Source organism: Trichomycterus rosablanca, chromosome 21 (genome assembly GCF_030014385.1).
Source record: "Trichomycterus rosablanca isolate fTriRos1 chromosome 21, fTriRos1.hap1, whole genome shotgun sequence".
Taxonomy (NCBI): Eukaryota; Metazoa; Chordata; class Actinopteri; order Siluriformes; family Trichomycteridae; genus Trichomycterus; species Trichomycterus rosablanca.
The window spans coordinates 10583151-10605950 of NC_086008.1; the positions used below are offsets into that span (position 1 = coordinate 10583151).

The window sequence follows — 22800 nt, forward strand, 5'->3', positions numbered from 1 at the left end:
TAAGGAAAGCAAGATGAAGACAATTGATATATAATAGTACAATACATATTTTTTTAGCTTATTTGGTACAACTGCCTTGTACCCAACCTCAGACATTCTATCAGGCATTTCTAGCTTATGGTCCAAAGTATTTAGTCAGTCATGATATTAAAAACTAACACACAAATGTGAATAGGACAATATCAGATAAAGTACTATCTGTACACCAACAAGTACCCAGGTAGATGTGCTCAATAGCAGCAAACTATAAGACCGATAGGTGTTCAGTTACACACTGTACCACACTTTAAGACCCAATGTTTACAGACATTTAACAATCATATCAATACTCCATTAACGTCAACCTATAGTTGGGACACTCTATACTGCTATAATAGCTTCCGAAAGGGTTTCCAATACATTTGCATCCAGAACCATGGGGATAAACTTTCAAAACATGAACATTTATAAAGGCCTGGCTTGCATTAGCTGTTTTAAGGTCTAGGCTGTTTACAGGTCAGTCAGTACAACCATTTATTTTTGTAATTCAGTAAAATATGAAAGAAATAAGGAGGTAATTTTTTTCCAAACTTCTGCCACAAAGTAAAAACAAACATCCGCACAGAAAAATGCTAGCATAAAAATATATATATTTATTTCCATCCTGCCCAAGGACGTTTAATGCAATATACCACAAAGTACAACACATAATAAAATCACTGAAAGAAAGAAAACCAGGGTAGTAAGAAACTAAAAGTGGGCTTTTAATAATAACATAGCAGCAAGGTCCACATAGCTCAGCAGCAAACCACCAAACAAATTATTTTGACTTCTTAAATAGGTATAAGCCACCTGGATCAAACAAAAGCAAGATGAGAACTACTGATATACAAAGCCAATAATTCTTCTAATACAAAACATTTTTTTATTTATTTGATACAGCTGCTTTGTACCCAAACACAGACACTTTATCAGGCATTTCTAGCTTAAGGTTACTTTGCAATTATGAACTGCAGCTTATCAGTAAAAAGGAACCAGCAGAGATCTACTTATGACCATACAAAGCTAGTCTGCATGTCCTTTAATATTACTGCTAGGTTAACATAGTCCAGCCCAAAGTATTTAGTGAGTTCTGATATCAAAAACTAACACACTAAACACTGAATAGGACAATATCAGGTAAAGTTCTACCTGTACACCAAGAAGTACCAAGCTAGAGGCTACAGCCAATGGGTGTTCAGTTAGACGCTAACACACTATAAGGCCCAAAGTTTACAGAAATTAGCAGTTGGGACACTGCTTCTGTAACTGCCTTTATTTCTCAGGAAGGGTTATAACAATAAATTTAAAGACAAAGCAAGATGACAATGATTGAGAAACAATGCCAAAACTTCTAGTACAATACATATTTTTTTAAATGTATTTGATACTGCTGCTTTGTACCCAAACAGACACTTTATCAGGCATTTTAGCTTATGGTAACTTTGCAATTAGCAAGCACAGATCTACCTCTGACCAGATTCTTAGAACCAAAGACACAAACATGCCTTTTAATATTACTTCTAGGTTAAAATAGTCCGGCCCAAAGTATTTAGTGAGTCCCAATATTAAAAACTACCACACAATGTGCATTGGACAATATCTGGTAAAGTACTACCTGTACACCAAGAAGTACCAAGGTAGATACTACAGCTGATATGTGTTCAGTTACACACTCTAACACACTATAAGGCTCAAAGTTTACAGACATTTTAAAATTATATCCAAACCCATTAACATCAATGAGCAGTTGGGACACTTAGCTACTGTAACAGGCTTCATTCCTCAGGAAAGCTTATAATAATAAATGTAATAAATAGATTTGGATCCATAATCATGGGGATTTTTTTAAACAAAAAATAATAATATTAAGCACAACGATGCAGTAATTGATCAAATTCACCACAATTAAAGTTAAAGTCTGGACTGTTTACAGGCCGGTCAGGTTTTGTTTGTTTCAGTAAACCATTTATATTTGTAATTCTGTAAAATCAGAAGGAAATAAGAGTATTTCCCAAATCAAACTTCTACCACAAAGTAAAAGAAGCAACTTCCAGACAAAAAATGCTAGCATAATCCAATGTGTCCAAAACACAGTAAAAAGGGCATAATAAATAAACACACTAAAAGAAACTAAAACAAGGAAAGAACGAAAATGAGCTTTTAATATAACATAGCAGCAAGGTCCACACAGCTCAGCAGCAAACCACCAACTGAATGATTCTGACTGCTTAAATAGGTATAAGCCACCTGGATCAAACCATTTTAAGAACAATAACTTTATTCATGCAAATAAGATAAATCAGTTTGAAATAAACTACTTACTTACACAGAACAAGCACACTTTATTAAAATAAGCATGTTTACCATCAAAATTAAACTGTATTTACCTAAACAGCATACTCATAGACCCCCCCTCTGTTGAGAACACAATGCACTGTGCCAAGTTTTGGCGGGAAATGGGGACTATATATTTCATGAGCAATGGTTTGCCCAGGTCTTTTGTCTCACAGTAGAAGACTGCCATTGTCCGAGTGAACACACAGCCCTCATGCTTCTCAGGTTTATGTATAGCCTTAATATTATTTTGTGTTTATAGATGCAGGAGTTCATAGTATTGTTCCAACATCCCAATACAGAGTTAAATTTAGCCAGTCAGTGTTTGTCCAGGTTTGTATTTTATACTAACAAGTGGCCAGTAGATAGAATACAGCCTCCTTTAATGAGTTATTTGGTCAATCTGTAGCCATTTAATTAAAAAAAGCATTTAAAATATATACAATTAATAAAAAATGTCCAGTTTGTTTGTACGACTCAGTTTCCAAAACAATTCATCTTAGTAAAAAGAGTTTAAGTGATTCCCAAACAAGCCCAATACCAATCCTGTTATTTTACTCAGTATATATAAAAGGGAATTGATTGATTAAAAGCATTTTTTTTATTATTATTTCTAAGTAATATGAATCATAATTGAAACCAATGATTTGGTTATTTTAATGACTAACTTTGGCCAAACTTAAGATATGTAGGCTGGCACAAAGATGGTGCTCTACCAGGAGACCAACAGCAATTTTAAGACCACAACAGACCCCACACTAGTAAGAAGGTCAGACACAATCACCATAAAACATATCCTGAATGAATGCCCAAAATACAACAATGAAAATATAAGAAAAACAAGCATAACGCACCAATTCCTGCCATGAATATCACACATGTGAAAACATGGCATTACAAACAAAGCCACAATATACAGTAGTTATATTAAATAATTAAATATACACCGATCAGCCGTAACATTAAAACCTCCTCCTTGTTCCTAAACACACTGTCCATTTTATCAGCTCCACTTACCATATAGAATCACTTTGTAGTTCTACAAGTACTGACTGTAGTCCATCTGCTTCTCTGCATGCTTTGTTAGCTCCCTTTCACCCTGTTCTTCAATGGTCAGGACTCTCCCAGGACCATTGTACTGGAGTGGATAAGACACAGCAATGCTGATGGAGTTTTTAAACACCTCACTGTCCCTGCTGGACTGAGAATAATCCACCAACCAAAATATGTCCAGCCAACAGTGCCCTGTGGGCAGCGTCCTGTGACCACTGATAAAGATCTCAAAGATGACCAACTCGAACAGCAGCAATAGATGAGCGATCGTCTCTGACTACATCTACAAGGTGGACCAACTAAGTAGGAGTGTCTAATAGAGTGGACAGTAAGTGGACAAGGTATTTAAAAACTCCAGCAGCACTGCTGTGTCTGATCCACTCATACCAGCACAACACACATGAGAATGATCCACCACCTAAATAATACCTGCTCTGTGGTGGTCCTGGGAGAGTCCTGACTTAAAAAACAGCATGAAAGAGGACTAACAAAGCATACAGAGAAAACAGATGGACTACAGTCAGTAACTGTAGAGCTACAAAGTGCTCCTATATGGTAAGTGGAGCTGATAAAATAGACAGTGAGTGTAGAAACAAGGAGGTGGTTTTAATGTTATGGCTGATCGGTGTACATTGTATATTTAGACCCTGGGCCTTCAGTTTCTCAACTCACCCACACAAACGGCAAATAGAAAGTCAATATTGTGCCTGTCTTTACCAAGTTATGATTATTTATGCTTAGTTAGAAAGCTAGGTAATTGCAACAGGTTCACAAACATTTATTTAACAAATCTTAGATGTTAAAAACTGCATTCATGTGCCAATATTGGCAAACTTTCCTCTTCCATTAGATGCACATCCAAGAATAGATTCCTCAAACCACTTTATTACCGTTAAGTCATTTATCCACACATCATGTGGGCCAAGCAAAAGCCTTTTATTCATATTTTCATTGCAATTTAAAAGAAGGATTTCGTATATACGGGCACTTGACATGTACAAGCTGTGATTCGTCTCTGCGCTCAGGCCTCACATGCTGCTGAGTGATTTTCTGGGAGCCACATGTGTAACAGAGGTTGGTAGGATCGGCGGAAGGGAACATTCATGCATTAGTGCAATTTAATAGCTTAAACGTAAACAAGGGCTTGATCTACCCACCGCTTTCGCACATAATTAGAACCCGAACCTGCGACAGTCGTAAAGTTCTTAAGGGCAGAACACACACAAGCGCACTGGTTCACTGCACTCTTCTGGGAACTTGATTTTCCATCATGACCACATGAAGGGAGCGACCAGGTGACTCTTAATGTAACAAACAGGGCATAGATGTTGCTGGCAAAGATGCACATGGTTCTTTTCAGACCACATCCTCGTGCAGGCACTCGGTGGGAACCAGATGACGTTATAAAGGGTTAAAAGGGGGTTTCAGCTTGTCTGAAAATAACCAGAATCACCCACCAGAAGTATGTAGACATCTCCATCATTTAACAGATTTGTTCAAGCTTCCAAACAAGCTGGGATATGTGAAGAAAGAACTTCATTGTACTGTACACCTGTTTATGTATACACCGATCAGCCATATCATTAAATCCTCCCTCCTTGTTTCTACACACACTGTCCATTTTATCAGCTCCACTTACCATATAGAAGCACTTTGTAGTTCTACAATTACTGACTGTAGTCCATCTCTTTCTCTGCATGCTTTGTTCATGCTGTTCTTCAATGGTCAGGACTCTTCCAGGACCACTGCAGAGCAGGTATGATTTAGGTGGTGGATCATTCTCAGCACTGCAGTGACACTGACATGGTGGTGGTGTGTTAGTGTGTGTTGTGCTGGTATGGGTGGATCAGACACAGCAGCGCTGATGGAGTTTTTAAACACTTCACTGTCACTGCTGGACTAAGAATAGCCCACCAACCAAAAATATCCAGCCAGCAGCGTCCTGTGACCACTGATGAAGGTCTAGCAGATGACCAACTCAAACAGCAGCAATAGATGAGCGATCGTCTCTGACTTTACATCTATAAGGTGGACCAACTAGGTAGGAGTATCTAATAGAGTGGACAGTGAGTGGACACGGTATTTAAAAACTCCAGCAGCGCTGCTGTGTCTGATCCACTCATACCAGCACAACACACACTAACACACCACCACCATGTCAGTGTCACTGCAGTGCTGAGAATGATCCACCACCTAAATATTACCTGCTCTGTGGTGGTCCTGACCATTGAAGAACAGGGTGAAAGCAGGCTAAAAAAGTATGTAGAGAAACAGATGTCAGTAATTGTAGAACTTCAAAGTACTTCTATATGGTAAGTGGAGCTGGTAAAATGGACAGTGAGTATAGAAACAAGGAGGTGGTTTTAATGTTATGGCTGATCGGTGTATTTTAAAATACTAAAAGCAGTCTGACTTACCTCCATGGGCTCATCTACTTCCGCCCCACCCTGAACAGAGCTAGCAATCAGTCTAAGTAGGAAGGCCTCTGCCTCTTCAGGGAGATCATCCTGACTGATATTTAATGTTAGGATGGCACTCATTTGCCCCTCTGCAAATCTCAATGTTCCAAAGACTGGGGATAGGTCACTTGAGACAGGGGCCTTGTCTGTGGAATTTCGGATTATGGTCCAGTTGACAGAGACTGAGCCGTGAGTTCCTCCGTTTCTCACAATGGTGATGCCTTCAAATCTGGAATGGAAAGAAGATAATTAATTTGCATTTATTGCCTCAATCTACCAAATACCTATGTCTAGCAGTCATAGCTCAGCGGTTAAGGTACTGGACTAGTAATCAGAAGGTTGCCAATTCAAGCCCTACTGCTGCCAAGTTGCCACTGTTGGGCTCCTGAGCAAGGAGCCTGAATTGCTCAAACGTTGATAAAAGTCAGCTAAATGCCACAAATATAAATGTAAATATGAATGTTCTATAAAACATAATACCCTAAATACTTACATGAATGACTATCTATAGCAATACCTGGATGTTTCACAATGCTTATGTAAGAATGTGCTATGATAGATGAGGCAAGAAGTAAAAGGTACTGCATACCAAATCCTTATTCCAGATGCAAAGCTAGGTGGAGGGTGCATCATATATTTGCTGCCATTAGAAACTAAGACATTCAGTATATTAAACTAAGTCAGGGTAGCAAACACACTACAGAAGGGGGGTTAAACTTCTAAGTTTAAGTCTTAATGGTGCTGTTGAATTGGTGCTCTGTTCAGGAGACACCTGCTGTCAGGTGAAGGGTTTGGGCACAATGTGACTGTGGTACATGGTACAACTCTGTGAAGATCCACTGGGGGGGATCTGTGGGGGTGTGGGGGTGGGTGGGTGTGTGGGTGGGTGTGTGTGTGTGTGTGTGGGGTCAAGTGGCAGAGAAGCACCTAAAGCCTAATAATGGTTAAAAGATGCAACAAGGTAATAAACCAAAGACAAATAAAAATCAAATAAGTAATTCCAGGGGTTCACAAACTTTTTCTTGACTTTTTTTTTTTATAAACAATATGACCACATGACAACTATGGTAAACAAGAAATAAAAATATATTTCACCTTGTAGTCGTGTCTTCGTTTATAATGATGGGTTGTGTTGGGGGAGGACTGATGATGGACAGCACCCCATGAGGCTTATCATTAGGCTCAATGGTCACCTGCACCACGCTAGGTGACACCAGCACTGCATTTCCCAGCAGTGTCTCCTCCAAAAGAACAACCTGAAAGGACTCTGCGATTTCTGGAAGTCTGTCATCTACTATGCTAAACCGCAGCACTGCTTCATGAATGCCCGGAGGAAAAACCACGATCTTCTTAACCTGTAGGTCCAAGAAGTCCTCCAGTAGTGCTGCACTGGCTGCTCCGTTCCCAGTGATTACAGTGTACGCCACGGACACTTCACGATCATCGGAGCCAATCAGAAAGCCTTCGTCGGTTTTGCCGCGGGTAACTGTGAGATTGATGACACCGGCACTTTCTGGAACACCGATGGAGGGTTGCAGGAAGCGCACGGGGGCATCGTTACTTAGGATTTTGATCTGCACACTGGTGTGGTTGGGGTTCAGTAAAGCGCCTCCTTCTACCCCTGTCAACAGCACTGTGAAGATCTCGTCATCTTCTGGAACCTTAATGGAAAAGAGAAAACATCAGCAAAAATGCCAAGTCCAAAACAAATATTATAAAGCCAAAATCCTGACCGTGCTAACGGCAGGTCTGTTTTATCATTTAAATTCTAATAAATGTATTTGTGTAGAGAGGAAATGTAAATGACCATAATTCTAAGTTTCCCTCTTGTAAAAATTTTTCCCGTCTTCATAACTCATAATTACCAGTTACAAACTTTTGAAACCTCTAACTTATCAGTGTGTGAGGGCACATTTAAAGGGAAAAAAGCCTAACCCACCCTCTAAATTGCTCCTAACTGTTTGAGAGTAGGCACGATGGCTTGGTGGGTAGCACTGTCACCTCACAGCAAGAAGGTCCTGTGTTTGATTCCCAGGTGGAGCAGTCTGGGTCCTTCATGTGTGAAGCTTGCTTGTTAGTAGCCTAGCTGTTAAGGTACTAGACTAGTAATCAGAAGGTCGCTGGTCTCTGGTTCAAGCCCGACCACTGCTAGGTTGCCACTGTTGGGCCCTTAACCCTCAATTGCTCAGACTGTATACTGTCACAGTACTGTAATTCGCTTTGGATAAAGGCATCTGCCAGGTGCTGAAAATGTAAATGTCTGTGTGGGTTTCCTCCGGGTGCTCCGGTTTCCTCCCACAAGTCCAAAGACATGCAGTCAGGTTAACTAGGAATACTAAAATCCCTCTAGGTGTAAATGAGTGTGTATTTTTATTTGCTTTATTAAACCTCTAACTTATCAGCGTGTGAGGGCACATTTGAAGGGAAAAAGCCTGACCCACCCTCTAAATTGCCCCTAACTGTTTGAGTGTAGGCACGGTGGCTTGGTGGGTAGCACTGTCACCTCACAGCAAGAAGGTCCTGTGTTTGATTCCCAGGTGGAGCAGTCTGGGTTCTTCATGTGTGAAGCTTGCTTAGGAGTAGCCTAGCTGTTAAGGTACTGGACTAGTAATCAGAAGGTCGCTGGTTCAAGCCAGACCACTGCTAGGTTGCCACTGTTGGGCCCTTGAGTAAGGCCCTTAACCCTCAATTGCTTAGACTGTATACTGTCACAGTACTGTAAGTCGCTTTGAATAAAGGCGTCTGCTAAGTGCTGAAAATGTAAATGTCTGTGTGGGTTTCCTCCAGGTGCTCCGGTCCAAAGGCATGCAGTCAGGTTAACTAGGAATACTAAAATCCCTCTAGGTGTGAATGTGTGTGTATTTTTATTTGCTTTATGAAACCTCTAACTTGTGTGAAGGCACATTTGAAGGGAAGAAAGCCTGACCCACCCTCTAAATTTCCCCTAACTGTTTGAGTGTAGGCACGGTGGCTTGGTGTTGATTCCCAGGTGGAGCAGTCTGGGTCCTTCCTGTGTGAAGCTTGCGTTACAGAAATTATTACAATTCCAGGACTGACAAACGTCTCTTACAAGTGTGAACATTAGACATCAACTGTATGTACTAAAGAAAAAATGTGATGTAACAAAGCTGTAGGTGTAAATGAACATGTTTGATGATTGTATCCAGTTAAATCCCCTGGTTTCGAGTGTTAAAGCTGATATAAGAGTGACTCATTTCTGAGTCAGAGAGGATAAACAGCTTTTGAGTCATTGCTTTATAATTACCATAATTCAGACATTACATAAAACACTTCACTGCTGGTCAGTTTGTGCCATTCTAACAATACATAAATAAAAAACAATTTATGGAAGCAACCCTACCAAATCATCTTCTATTAGTATGCTGAATACCACGACTGCTCGACCAGGAGGAATAGTGATGTTTCCTCTGTCAGGACTCAGATCATCACTGGCTGGGTTTGGGCCTCCAGTAATCTAGAAGTGTGAAACATTCACATTGTAAGTATGCATGTACACACTTTATGTAGGCCAAGTGGGGCTTGAACCTGAAATTTGAGTATCATAATTGCTGAAGTACTACTGGCCCTACATGTACCATTTGCTACATTGATAAGAAATGTTCTTTATAGAGTATTTTAATATTACAATAATAAATTTAACTTTTAAGATATTTACTATTATATTTTTATTACAATTTTAATATGAAATATTATAATATAAAATATTATTTGTAGGATAATTACTATATTTTTATTACAATATTTCATGTTAATTTTTAGATAATTACTATTATATTTTTATTACAATATTAATATAAAATATTATAATATTAAACGTTACTTTTAAGATAATTACTATTATATTTTTATTACAATTTTAATATTATATTAAATTTTACTTTTAAGAAAATTACTATATGTTTATTACAATTTTAATATTAAATATTATATTAAATGTTACTTCTAAGATAATTACTATTATATTTTATTACAATTTTAATATTAAATATTATAATATTACATTTTACTTGTAGGATAATTACTATTATATTTCTTATTACAATTTTAATATTAAATATTATAATATTAAATTTGACTTAAGATAATTACTATTATATTTTTTATTACAATTTTAATATTAAATATATTAAATGTTACTTTTAAGATAATTACTATTATATTTTAATTACAATTTTAATATTAAATATACTATTAAATTTTACTTAAGATAATTACTATTATATTCTTTATTAAAATTTTAATATTAAATATTATAATATTAAATTTTACTTAAGATAATTACTATTATATATTTTGTATTACATTGATAGATTGTTGTTTACGCACATTTTAATAAATGCTAAAGACTAAAAGTGTTCCTATAGAATGACTCCACTTTCATGTGCTTACCACAAAATTCACAGTTACTGTTCCATAAGTTCCTTTTTCTCTGATGAGTGTAAGAGGCACGTACTGGTTTCTACCCTTCGGCTCCTCCACAGTGATCAGGCCAGTCTGGACAGCAAAGAATATTAAATTCACATCACTAATCATTATATTGGCATGTTTATAATATTGTGATGTGTTATGACTCAACACAATGTTTTTTCCGAGGTCAAAGCAAACCACCACATTCTAAAGAAATGATTAAAAACCAGGGTGACTCCTGAGGTGGGGTGACAGCCTAGCTGGGTCCCATGACAATATCCAAACTTCCATTGACAAGTTAATCCATTCAGTAAATTGTTACTGTGTGTAGTTTTACTCACCCTAGCAACTCACCTGAACAACCCCTCTGAGGAGGCATCTCACCCCCCGAAACACTCCCGACTTTCATTTCCTCCCTGTCCCTCCCCTGTAGATTTAATTGCCCTTCAATAAACACACAAAATAACTCAACAGGAGTCACCCTGGAAACTCTCTCAGCCATATCCTGAACAAATGTCATCGGTAGTTATATCATTTTCTCACGTCTGTATGTAAAGACGGGGGAAAAGTATGTGGACACCTCGCTTTATTATTGAGTTTAGGGGTTTCTGCAGTTTGGGAAAGGTCCTTTCCACATTATTATTCCTATTGGAGACCTTTGGGATGGTCACAAAGATCATTCAACTTCTATACGTTGCCAAGTGGATCTTCCTACAGTGCATCCTAGTTCTACTAAATAATGCATATATGCTTGGCTGTCCACATGATCTTGAAGAAGAACTTAGCAGACCATTCAACCCTCATTGCTTCAGTGTCCAGTTCCTATGCTTCTGTACCCATTGTAGGTGCTTTTGACAATGAACAGAAGTTAGCATGGGTTCTCTGACTGGCCTAAGGGTTTAATGCACTGTGTGGTGACACATTCAGTTTACCATCAGTAATAAAATCTGCATTTTGAGCCCCAGTAGGTCTTCTGTTGGTCTGTAACAGATGCCATAGCCTTCATGCATCAATGAGTCTTGGTCGCCCAACAATGAGTTGGTGGTTCGTGGCTTGTCCCTCTTTGGATCACTGTTGGTGGGTACTAAAAAGACACACACTCTAAAATCCTTCAACTTCTATAAGTTGCCAAGTGGATCTTCCTACAGTGCATCCTGGTTTTATTTCTTCCACAGTTAAATAATGCATATATGTCTGGCTGTCCACATGATCTTGAAGAAGAACTTGGCAGACCATTCAACCCTCTTTTATTGCTTCAACGTCCAGTTCCAATGCTTGCTTGCCCATAGGTGCTTTTGACAGTGGACAAGAGTTAGAATGGGTGCTCTGACTGGCTTAAAGATTCAATGCACTGTGGTGACACATTCACTTTAACGTCAGTATTAAAATCTGCATTTTGAGCCCCAGTAGCTCTTCTGTTGGCCCGTAACAGATGCCATAGCAATCACATCCTCCAGCATCAATGAGTCTTGTCCGCCCAACAACCAGTTGGTGGTTCGTGGCTTGTCCATTTTGGGATCACTTGGTGGTTACTCTAAACGGAAGCATTTGAGCACCCATGCTGTTTTGGAGATACTTCAACCCAGTCATTTGCGGCATATAATTGCTGCTTTTTTGTGAGGTCAAGAAATTAAAGCTTGAGGGCCTTGCTCAAGGGTGACAACTTGGCAGAGGTGGGTGTTAAACCAACAACTTACTGATCACTAATCCAGTACCTTAACCTCTAAACTACCATTGTCTTACCACTGTCTTTATGCATGCTGATATCTGCTGAGCTCACCATGTGTACTATGAGTAACTACCATCTGCCCAACATTTAACATTAACCTGAATGTGTCAGTTATTACTAATTATTATTAAATAAGCACTGCTATGCATATTTTTGGCAGGTGGTTCTAATGTTTTGGCTCATCCGGTGTATAGTACATTTACATTTTTAGCATTTAGCAGACGCTTTTATCCAAAGCGACTAACAGTACTGTGACAGTATATTGTCTAGGCAATTACGGGATAAGGGCCTTGCTCAAAAGTTCAACAGCGGCAACCTGGCAGTGGTGTGACCTTTTGATTACTAGTCTAGTACCTTAACTGCTAGGCTACAACTGCCCTACTATATATATGTTCAGACTTACAGAGTTAAAGGATATTATTCCGAAGGCATTGTCATTAGACAAGATGGTAATCCTGGCAATGTTCGGAGTGCCCACTGTCACACCATTCGATGAGCTCTGGAATAACACAAGTGGTTCAGATTAGAATATGACAAAATACTGAAACTAAGAGATTCTTTTAACCATTAAAGTTCATGCATGATAACACCTAAAATTGCATAATTTTAATTTTGCAAAACTTTTGCACCTAAAATTGCATTAAAAAAATCTTAATGCTTTTAAATCAGACATAAAATAGTAGAAGTAAGGAATAGGAGTTAGAGGAGTATTTATACACTTTCAAAGTAGGTGATGGTTTGTGCTGTTTATATATAAAAAAAAGAAGTAGCTCAGTTCTTAACCCCTGTTCAAACCTCTGTATTCAGCCCAGCATTTCCCAGCTGTAACAAAGCTTTCCTTCACACACTGAGCTCTGAACACACAGTCAAATAATTCCCTTTACCATCCGTCTCACAGAGACACAAAACATAATCCCAGCACAGTCAAAAGCCCTCTGCCCTCAGTCTGTCTGCCCACAGACACAAGGAGGGTCTCTTATCAATCAAACCTTCTATCAAACCTTAATTTTATTATACAGTTACATTAAAGTATTTATGAACAATTTGAAATAACTTGTATTTTCTATTACTTATAAAATTGTGTCTTAGGTGCTCCTTTGAGAAAGGTTTTACAGGAACCTCGTCTCAATCAAACATGTTAAAGAACCTTGTTGAAATGCATGAAGCTGGGAGATAGGGGTGGATCTAAAATGTGATAAGACAGAACAAGTGTTTGTGGGTGTGTGTGTGTGTGGGTGTTTTTTGATTGACATGCAATATATTTGGAGTACCTGAAAACTTTATACCAACTCCAAAGCATGGTGGAGGATGCATTATACTGTGGTTTTGGCAGGATTTGGAAAGCTAACAATCACTGGCTAGACAATAAATTCAGAACAATGTCAGGATAGTTGGTCTATCACCAGATAGAAGTTAGATGGTAAAAACACAGAAGGTCCGAATCAGAACCCACCAATTCAAGATTCACTGGCCTGGTCTGACCTGACCTGACCTGAAGAGGCCTGTTAATGAAATGAAATACCAGAATAGTCTAAAATCTCTCTCTACTGGTAAAACCAGCCTGGACTGTAAATAGCTAATTGCTATTTTAAATAGAACATGAGCAATACAGCTGTTATTGTGTTGTTAGTTTAGACACAGTATGTATAATAAATGGTCAAAAGTATGTGGACACAAACACCGATCAGGTATAACATTATGGCCACTGTGTATTCTGAAACCTTTCTATCAGAACCATCATTAACTTCTTCAGCAATTTAGGCTACAGTAGCTTGTCTGTTGGATCGGACGACACGGGCCAGCCTCTCCCCACGTGCATCAATGAGCCTTGACCACCCATGACCCTGTCGCCAGTTTACCACTGTTCCTTCCATGAACCACTTTTGATAGATACTGACTACTGCAGACCTGGAACACCCCACAATAGCAGATAAAAGAATAAAACTGAGGATAAAATGTTCACTTGCTGCCTAATATTTCCCACCCACTAACAGGTGCCGTGATGAAGAGATAATCGGTGTTATTAACTTCACATGTCAGGGGTCATAATGTTATGCCTGGTCGGTGTACTTTGTTATTGTGCACAAAGCAAGGTCCATAAAAAGGACCTTCAGTGGCCTGCACAGAACCCCACTGAACACTTTGGGATAAACTGGAATGTTGTTTGAGGGCTCTTACAACAGTTTTACCAAAAACACTATCACTATAAATTCTACTGTAATATTTAGTCACTGCACATAGTGGGAGATTAGTTACAGTGTTGGTTTTCTCAGCAAGTCGCTGTGCATAATTTCCTTTTAATCTTACAGCCAGCTGAGTTGTGCCTGTCACTATTCGTTTCCTCTGACAAGTATGTGACTTTTAAAGCAGTCTTGCTGCCAAAGCAGCTTGGACACGGACTGAATAGGGAAAACAGCACCATCAAAGGGAATGTAAGGGATTATGGGTCCTTTGAACCAGGTTAAAAAGGTGAAGAGCACCCAGAGAGATCACACTAAGACTTGTACTTTAACTACTATAAGATTCTAGGTACAAGTGAGCTCTGTTAGAAATAAATGATTAATGAAATGTACCTCCCACATTGCAACCAGAACAATTATGAGTGCCATTAAACATGTAATTTAAAGTGATTTAAAATAATTACAGATATTATAGAACATACTACAACATACTACCCCAAATCAGAAAAAGTTGGGACAGTGTGAAAAATGCAAACTTTGACTGATACTTTGACTTATTTCATTGAAGACAGTTTGAACCCGATATATTTCATGTTTTGTCTGCTCAACTTACAACACATTCCAAAAAAAGTTGGCATGGAGGCAATTTAAGGCTAGAAATGATGAGAAAAAAACTAAATAATGATTCCAAATAGGTGATGTCAACAGGTGATTGTAATCATGGTTTGGTACAAAAGCAGCATCCAGGAAAGGCAAAGATGAGCAAAGATGATCAGAGGACCTCCAGTTTGTCAACAAATGTGTGAGAAAATGATTAAAACGTTTAAAAACAATGAACCTCAAAGAAAGCTTGGAAGGGATTTGCATATTTCTCCCTCTACAGTGCATAATATCATTAAACCATTCAAGAAATTTTAGTGTGTAATGTCCAAGGGTGCAAGCTTAAGCTGAACGCCCGTGATCTTCGATCCCTCAGACGGCACTGCATCAAGAACCGCCACTCAACAATAGCTGATATAACCACATGGGTGAGGGATTACTTTGGCAAACCTTTGTCAAGCACTACAATACAGAGTTACATGCACAAATGCCACTTAAAACTTTACTGTGCAAAAAAAGAAGCCTTATGTTAACCATGTCCAGAAGCGGAGTCGACTTCTCTGGGCTCAGAGGCATCTAGGATGGACCATTACACAGTGGAAACGTGTATTGTGGTTAGATGAATCAGCATTCCAGGTCTTTTTTGGAAAAAATGGACGCCGTCTGCTCCGAGCCAAAGACAAACAGGACCATCCAGACTGTTATCAGCAACAAGTCCAAAAGCCAGGGTCTGTCATGGTATGGGGTTGTGTCAGTGCCCTTGGCAAAGTTCATTTACACTTCTGTGATGGCAGCATTAATGCAGAAAAGTACATTGAGATCTTAGAGCAACATATGCTGCCTTCAAGACATCATCTTTTCCAGGGACGTCCATGCATTTCTCAACAAGACGATGCAAAACCACATGCTGCACACATTGCAAAGGCATGACTGGAAGAAGAGGGTACGGGTACTGGACTGACCTGCCTGCAGTCCTGATCTGCCCCAAACAGAGAATGTGTGGAGAAAAATGCGACACTGACGACCCAGTACTGTTGCACATCTTCAGACGTGTTTGCAGGAAGAATGGAACAAAATAATCGCTTGGTTTCCTCGGTGCCAAAATGTCTTAAGTGTGGTGAAAAGGAATGGCAACATTACAAAGTGGTAAATGCTTTATTGTCCCAACTTTTTCTGGCATGTGTTGCAGGCCTGAAATGCAGGAATGGATGTTTATTAATAAATGAAATGAAGTTATATCTCAGGTTCATCCTGTCTGCAATCAAATAACAGTCAAAGTAAATGTAAGAAATTCTGTGTTTTTTATTATTTGCATTTCCATGCTGTCCTAACTTTTTCAGATTTGGGGTTGTAGATTTTCCCTTCAATAATGTCTCAAACCTCTTAAGTTTTCTCTTCTTAACACCCTCTTGAAAGCTAATTACCTGGAGTTGTAGGTTGAACACAAAGGTCTCATCGGCTTCAGGTAGATCATCGTCTTTCACGGCGATGAAAATGGTTTTGCTTGACTCGGAGGACAGCAGGAAAGCAGCTGCAGTGGTGGCCTCGAAGTCTCCGGTGTCCTCACCCTGCAGCTGCATCACCACAAATCCCATTTTTATTATCGTCATCATATTTCATTAAGTATCTAGTCATAATTATACGTTCATGATATAGGCAAGACAACCAGGGTGGAAAATATTGAATTGAATGTGAATGAACCCACATGCTAAAATATGAATCTGGTTATGTTTTATGCTTTGAAAAAGATCAAACATTTTATTTCCACCATGTTTAATTTGAATCACGTTGCCAGATTGAGCTGAAAAGCATGACTGCCAATGGATGTACCCATTCCTTAATACTGTGACCTGTCCCAAAGAACAAAGAGATGGGAGCAATTCTTAAGGCCTCTGCATACTTCCTGCGAAACTAAGTTCAAGAAGCTGGACTCACCTTCACGAACTTACAAGCTGGCATACTTCATTTTGCCTGATGCGTCTGCTCCACAGCTGCAGGTGACGCTGTGACATTTATGATGTTAAGTTCCATGACTACCGAAAAACGATGGCTGCATCCGAAATGGCATACTTTTTTTTATCTTATTTTTTTTTTTTTATTTACTATTTTTACCACTTTTTTCCCCCAATTTTATCCCCCAGTCTAATCGTGTCCAATTTACCCTGAATGCGTCCTCTATACTGATTCGACCCTTCACCGTTGACTGAGGACGCCTCCCAACTGACATGCGCCCCCTCTGGCGCACGCATAGTCAGTACGGATTGTGCATTTTTCACCTGCACGAGTCGAATTCATACACTTGACGGGCACTGTGTATGGAGGGCCACACCCCCATCAGCATTATTCCTCAGCCCTGTGCAGGCGCCATCAGTCAGCCAGCAGGGGCCGCAGTTGGCGATCGTTGTTCATGCTGCCGCCCAACCCAGTCGGAGAGGCAGAGCTGAGCTTCGATACGATGTATTCGAAACCCTAACTCTGGTGAGCTAGCGTACTTTACCGCTGCGCCACCTGAGCGGCCGAAATCGCATACTTAAACTGTACGTACTAAATTAGAGGCAGTGCGCACTGCTTGGCCGGTAGAGAAGTAAGCTCTTTCAGTACGCAAGTGTAAATACTATGTATTCGAACACACTCCCCGCTACTGTGTACTGTTCAGTATGAAAGTAGCGATTTCGGACGTAGCCGATGATCACAGTTGAGACGCTCCTCAAAATCCATGTTTGCATCCAATTTCTGCCCGTCAATCACCCTCTCACTAATGCTGGTCCCCGCTCCTGATTTGGGAGGACAAGGCTGCTCCACGCCCCCTCCGACATGTGCACAGCAATCGAACATCTTATCACCTACACTTGATGAGTGCAGTGCAGTACAACGCTGTGTACGGAGAGTCACACCCTCTACCGCACTCCTTTCCCATCTCCTTGCAGGTGCCACCAACCAGCCAGCAGAGGTCATAATCGCACTGGTCTGAGAGAGAGTCCCCATCCGGCTTAATCCCGCCGCCTATCTGAACAACCATTGTTCATATGGGCGCTCAGCCTCAGCCGGAAGGCAGAGCCGAGATTCGATACGATGTATTCGAGATCTCAGCTCTGGTGAACAGCGTGTATTTTTACCGCTGCGCCACCTGAGCAGCCAAAATCATACTCTTTTTTTTTTTTGACCGACCAATCACAGGCGTTCCAGCTTCCATGTGCGTGACAAGGCGAGCGAAGCCTCTGCGTGACGTTCGTGGTTGTTCGCTTTTTCCGCAATTTTGTCACATTGGTCGCCGAAGCCAGACGAACGTCGTCTCCGCATGAAGTACGCTGAGGCCTTTACATCCTTTAAAGCTTTCTCACCACAGAAACGGTCCACCCACTACATCTGGCAACATGAAAAGGTCACAGATTCTCTCTTCTTACCTACAAAGGAGTCAACTGGCTGCATCTGGAGTGCAACACTGGGATGCATAACTCTACACAGTGAAATGCTTGGCACAGCCGTTGGCACTCTTTGTTGAACAGTAGGGGATTTAGCACTGCTTTGCTAATTGTGGCCAGATGTGCACTGAAGTGAGTTGGCAAGTTAGGAGAGGCAGGTGGCTGGATGGGGATCCATCCTGCTGCTACTGCAAGATGCACATCTGGCTAACAGCTCTATGACTGACAAATGTGTTATTAGCATTGCCCCCATATTTCTCCCAATCTGATCATTGGCAGGTGCCATATTGCAATTCTCGTGGTGCTTGTACCCCTTTGTGCTAGCCGAAGTTAGCTGAGACTATTATTTATTTATTTATTTAAATTTTTCCCCTTTTTCTCCCCCTATAGAGCATCCAATTGTTCAATTTGCAATCGTCCTTCCTCTCTGTCTATGCCGAACCCTGCCCTGACCGAGGAGATCGAAGCGAACCCATATCCCCTCCGAAACATGGGCAGCAGCCAGATGCATTTTTGACACCCACACATTGATGAGTGTTGTGCCACCTAGCGTTGCATGCGGAGAGACACACCCTAAGGGCACTCTTCCTCATCTCTGTGCAGGCGCCTCTAATCAGCCGACAGAGGTCGTAATCGCATTCTGACAGAGAGAGACCCACACCCACAGCCACTCAGCCTCGAACCGGTAAGGTAGAGCTGGATTCGATATGACATACTCAGAATCCAGCTATGGTTGCAGCGTGTCTTTTTACCGCTGCGCTACCTGAGCGGCTGTTAGCTGAGACTATTAAGCGCACCCCTTAGGCATGTGGGTTGTCGCCAGGGGAATCCTTCCACTTGACAGTAATGGGGTCTCAGACGTATAGCGTATGGAGATACACACTAGATTGTACAGTAGCAATAAAGCCCAGTCGACCTCCCTACCTCAGGCACAGCCAATTGTGCCTGCTTGGACGTCCCAGACCAGGTCAATATCACTGATTGCATTCAGTCACAATTCTGAATCGCTTGATGGTATCTCAGTGGTTAGGGTTATTGGATTTCTCAATGGAAGGTTGTTGGTTCAAGCCTTTCACCACCAAGTTGCCATTAGTTGTGCCACTGAGGAAGGCATGTTACCCTTTATCGATGCATTCTATTTAGTTACAACTGTAAGTAATTTTAAATAAAAGCTTTTTTTATAGGTGTTGCACAACTCCAGGGTTCTAGAATCTTGGGTTCCTATCCAAGTGTGAATGAGCCAGTTGGTGTGATGCCTTCCGACTGTCCTGAGTATATTCTCCTCCCTTGTGGCAAGATTGTCTGAAGTAATCTCTGGCTCCACCACCACCCTGACCAGATCATTAGCATTTGCTAAAGATAAATTCTAAATACATGAAGATGTGATCTCATTCTGAAGAGCTTACCAGGACTAGAGCAGTGACGTTGACAGGGGCTCCGACCCGCTCAACCACCAGACGTACGATGGCTCTGCTGCTCTCATTGACCACAAACTCCGTCTGGCCGAGGAACCTCAGCTCTGCTGACTCTGACCTGGCACCGGGGATGACGAGCACCAGGAATAAGCCGGCTAGAGCCAGGAGACCTGGCATTCCTGCAGAACGATACAGAGAGACATAGAAAGGTTTGGCATTAAAGGGATTGGCAACATGTATGTGGACACCTGACTACTTCCACCTTGCACAAACCTTGTGGATAAAACAGCGTCTAGCCTTCTGCTTTTGTAGGAATTTGTGCCTATTTAGTCAAAAAAGCAATAGTAAAGTGAGGCCTTTTTGGGAGAATGGCCTTGCTTACAATTCACATTCCAATTCATCCCAAAGGTTTTCAAAGGGCTTGAGGTTAGGGCTGTGCGATATGACAAAAAAACTCGATATGCTTTTGAGAAGTGGTGATATACGATACTATACAATATAATGTAAACTTAAAGTACAATGGCAGGCCACCGCCCGTATTTTAGCTTATATTGTTTACAAGTTATCTTAAAAACACAAAATACTGTAGTACTAATTACAGTGTTTATATTTTGTATTATTACAGGTTGTTTTTGTATTCATATTGACAATATTTATATCAAACAAACCAGCAGAATCTCACAATCACATTTGTGCTGTTCGTTTTACTTCAAATATATGAGCATCAAAAAAGGACGAAAAAGTTCAATATTTGATAATGCTTTGCTATCATTGCAAAATTAAAGCGTACGGTAAACAGGAGAACCACGACCCAGATCAACCGCACCACACAGCAGCATAAAATCATAACCGCTGCTTACCTGAGCTTCTCTTCTTCAAATTGAGAACATAAATCCTATATCCGTGTGTTGTTTAATTAGGAATATAATCTGCTTTTTTTCTTCTTGGAGGCCATCTTGTATGTTTCCAGAATATTTCCAGAATATAAAAATCCATATTTAACTGTGTTTATCCACCAAACTAATGAAAACCGTTTTAGATCATTTATTCTCTCAGCTTTCGCAGTAAAAAGCTGAAACTGGTAATTCATTCACTAAGCTGTCACTTATACAACAACCAATGAAGAGAGCGATTGAAATTCCGCCCAAAATATGAATTCGGAAGCTCTGATTGGTTTATGCATCTGAATCTCTTCAGCAAATAAACTGAAACAGAGTGAGTAAAACGGATGAATCCTTACCATAGATAAGAGCACAGCTCCCTGATTCGATTCCAATGAATAATTCGTTTGAAAAGAGTCATTTCTGACTCGTTGACTCAGTGATTCAGTTTCCCTGTGTGTGCGTGCACGCGCCCACCCGCTCATACGCGAAGGAAAGCGTTCCGCGCAGCGCATTTGTGCTCTGTTTTAAACGTTCTCAAATGGTAATCTGTGTATTCGACGCATACTCTGCGATATATCGCCCAGCCCTACTTGGGGTCAGGGCTTTGTGCAAGACATTGGAATTCCTCTACATTAATTCCCATTTTTTACACAGTAATGCTTGGCGGAGCTTTTTCCAAACTGTTACCACGAACTGGAAGCATTTCATTCATTTTTATCATGGATTTTATTCACCTATTAATGACCTTAGGCAAAAATGCCTAAACGCAAAAATTAAGAGGGGTGTCCACATACTTTTGAACGTAGTCTGAACCTAAAATGATAGTCAAAACTTTTCTTATGGCCCAAAATACATCACCGTGTACGTATGACCTGGTCTTTAAAGGTCAGTTGCAGCCTGGCCTACAAAAAAAATGATGGGATCGTTTTCCTCATCAAGCCCGGGTGAAGGGACTTTTCCCTCTCTCGTTCTTCCAGTCGGGCATTCGGCGGATAAAGGGCAGTCGTCATGGCTAACAAAACAAACAGCTTACACTAGCTTGTGGGCATCTGCTCATTTATATGCTTAGTCTGGTATGAATGAGTTCATGTGTACTGTACTTAAAGATGGAAAAATACACAAGTTCAGAATAAGGTTTTTTTTTATATGTATTTTGGGGCATTATCATTTAATTCTGCAGAAGGGAGACTGCTTAGGAAAGCTGTTCTACTCCTGGTACATCATTTTGGGGCTATTTGAGGTCTTGAGGGTGTTAAAAGTGAAGATCATGCTCTGGTAAACAGGAAGGAAGACTTTGCAAACACTATGATACAGTGGATTTGTTTAGATTTATATACACTATATGTTCAGAAGTATGTAAACACCTGACCATGAGCTTATTGGACACCCTACTTCAAAACCATGACCCTCTATTCTTTAACATAAACTTTTTACAAGATGTTAGAATGTCTGAGGTCATTTGAGTTCATTCAGTCATTAGACCTTTTGTGAGGTCAGGCAGTGATTAGGACAAGAAGGCCTGTTTTACGTTTAATGAGATTGAGAACAGGGCTGAGGACAGGTCAATGGAGATTCTCTACACCAAAGAAAATTGGGAAAATGTATACACACAGTTAAGTCACATTATCATGACCACTTCCAACTTTCGATTGAACCTAATTGAGCATCTGTGTGACCACCTCGATGGTCATGTTCGCTCTATGGATCCTCTTCCAAGCACCCTCCAGCAGCTGTGGGATGCACTGCAGTCAGCATGACTCCAGATACCTGTGACAACTAACCAGGACCTTATTGATTCACTCCCAGGCCGTCTAGCTTCTGTCCCTGCTGCACAAGGCGGTTACTCTGGATATTAGCTGTTGGTCATAATAATGTGACTCGACTCTGTAATTAATTTATTCACCTGGTAGCAATAAGTATGACTGAAACCTATATAAAATTAGCAACGTATATACTACTGAATTAATGTTGATAGGCTCTACTGAGTGTGGAGTCTGGGGGGCTGGATGGAGGAAGCATGGATGGATGCATGGATGAAAACACAATAACAAATACATAACAAAGTCATTTGAGATTCATGTCTATGTAAAAACAAAAAAGGTGGCAGATTGAATGCAGATTAAGATTAGCATTGCCACATTTCAGCCTTGCCAAACCCTGACGTGACAGGTGGCATCCTGGACGCCTTATTCACACTATTTTAAAGACAGCCATGAGGTAGTATGGCTTTGTGGCATGTAGCATTATTGTTCTGACTAATTAAAGCACATCTATT

The 22800-nt window shown here is 40.3% G+C and overlaps 1 protein-coding gene across 1 annotated transcript in view; it reads right to left on the reverse strand.

The window, feature by feature from the left end:
• adgrv1 (adhesion G protein-coupled receptor V1) overlaps positions 1-19818 on the reverse strand; it is a 176827-nt gene extending 157009 nt beyond the window's left edge. The window contains exons 1-7 of the mRNA XM_063017738.1: positions 19633-19818; positions 16229-16378; positions 12428-12523; positions 10278-10382; positions 9229-9342; positions 6963-7528; positions 5826-6096 (exon numbers count right to left, since the gene is read on the reverse strand). Of these exons, the coding sequence (XP_062873808.1) occupies positions 5826-6096; positions 6963-7528; positions 9229-9342; positions 10278-10382; positions 12428-12523; positions 16229-16378; positions 19633-19818 (1488 nt within the window). The remainder of the gene's footprint in view (positions 1-5825; positions 6097-6962; positions 7529-9228; positions 9343-10277; positions 10383-12427; positions 12524-16228; positions 16379-19632) is intronic.
• Positions 19819-22800: the final 2982 nt, after the last annotated feature.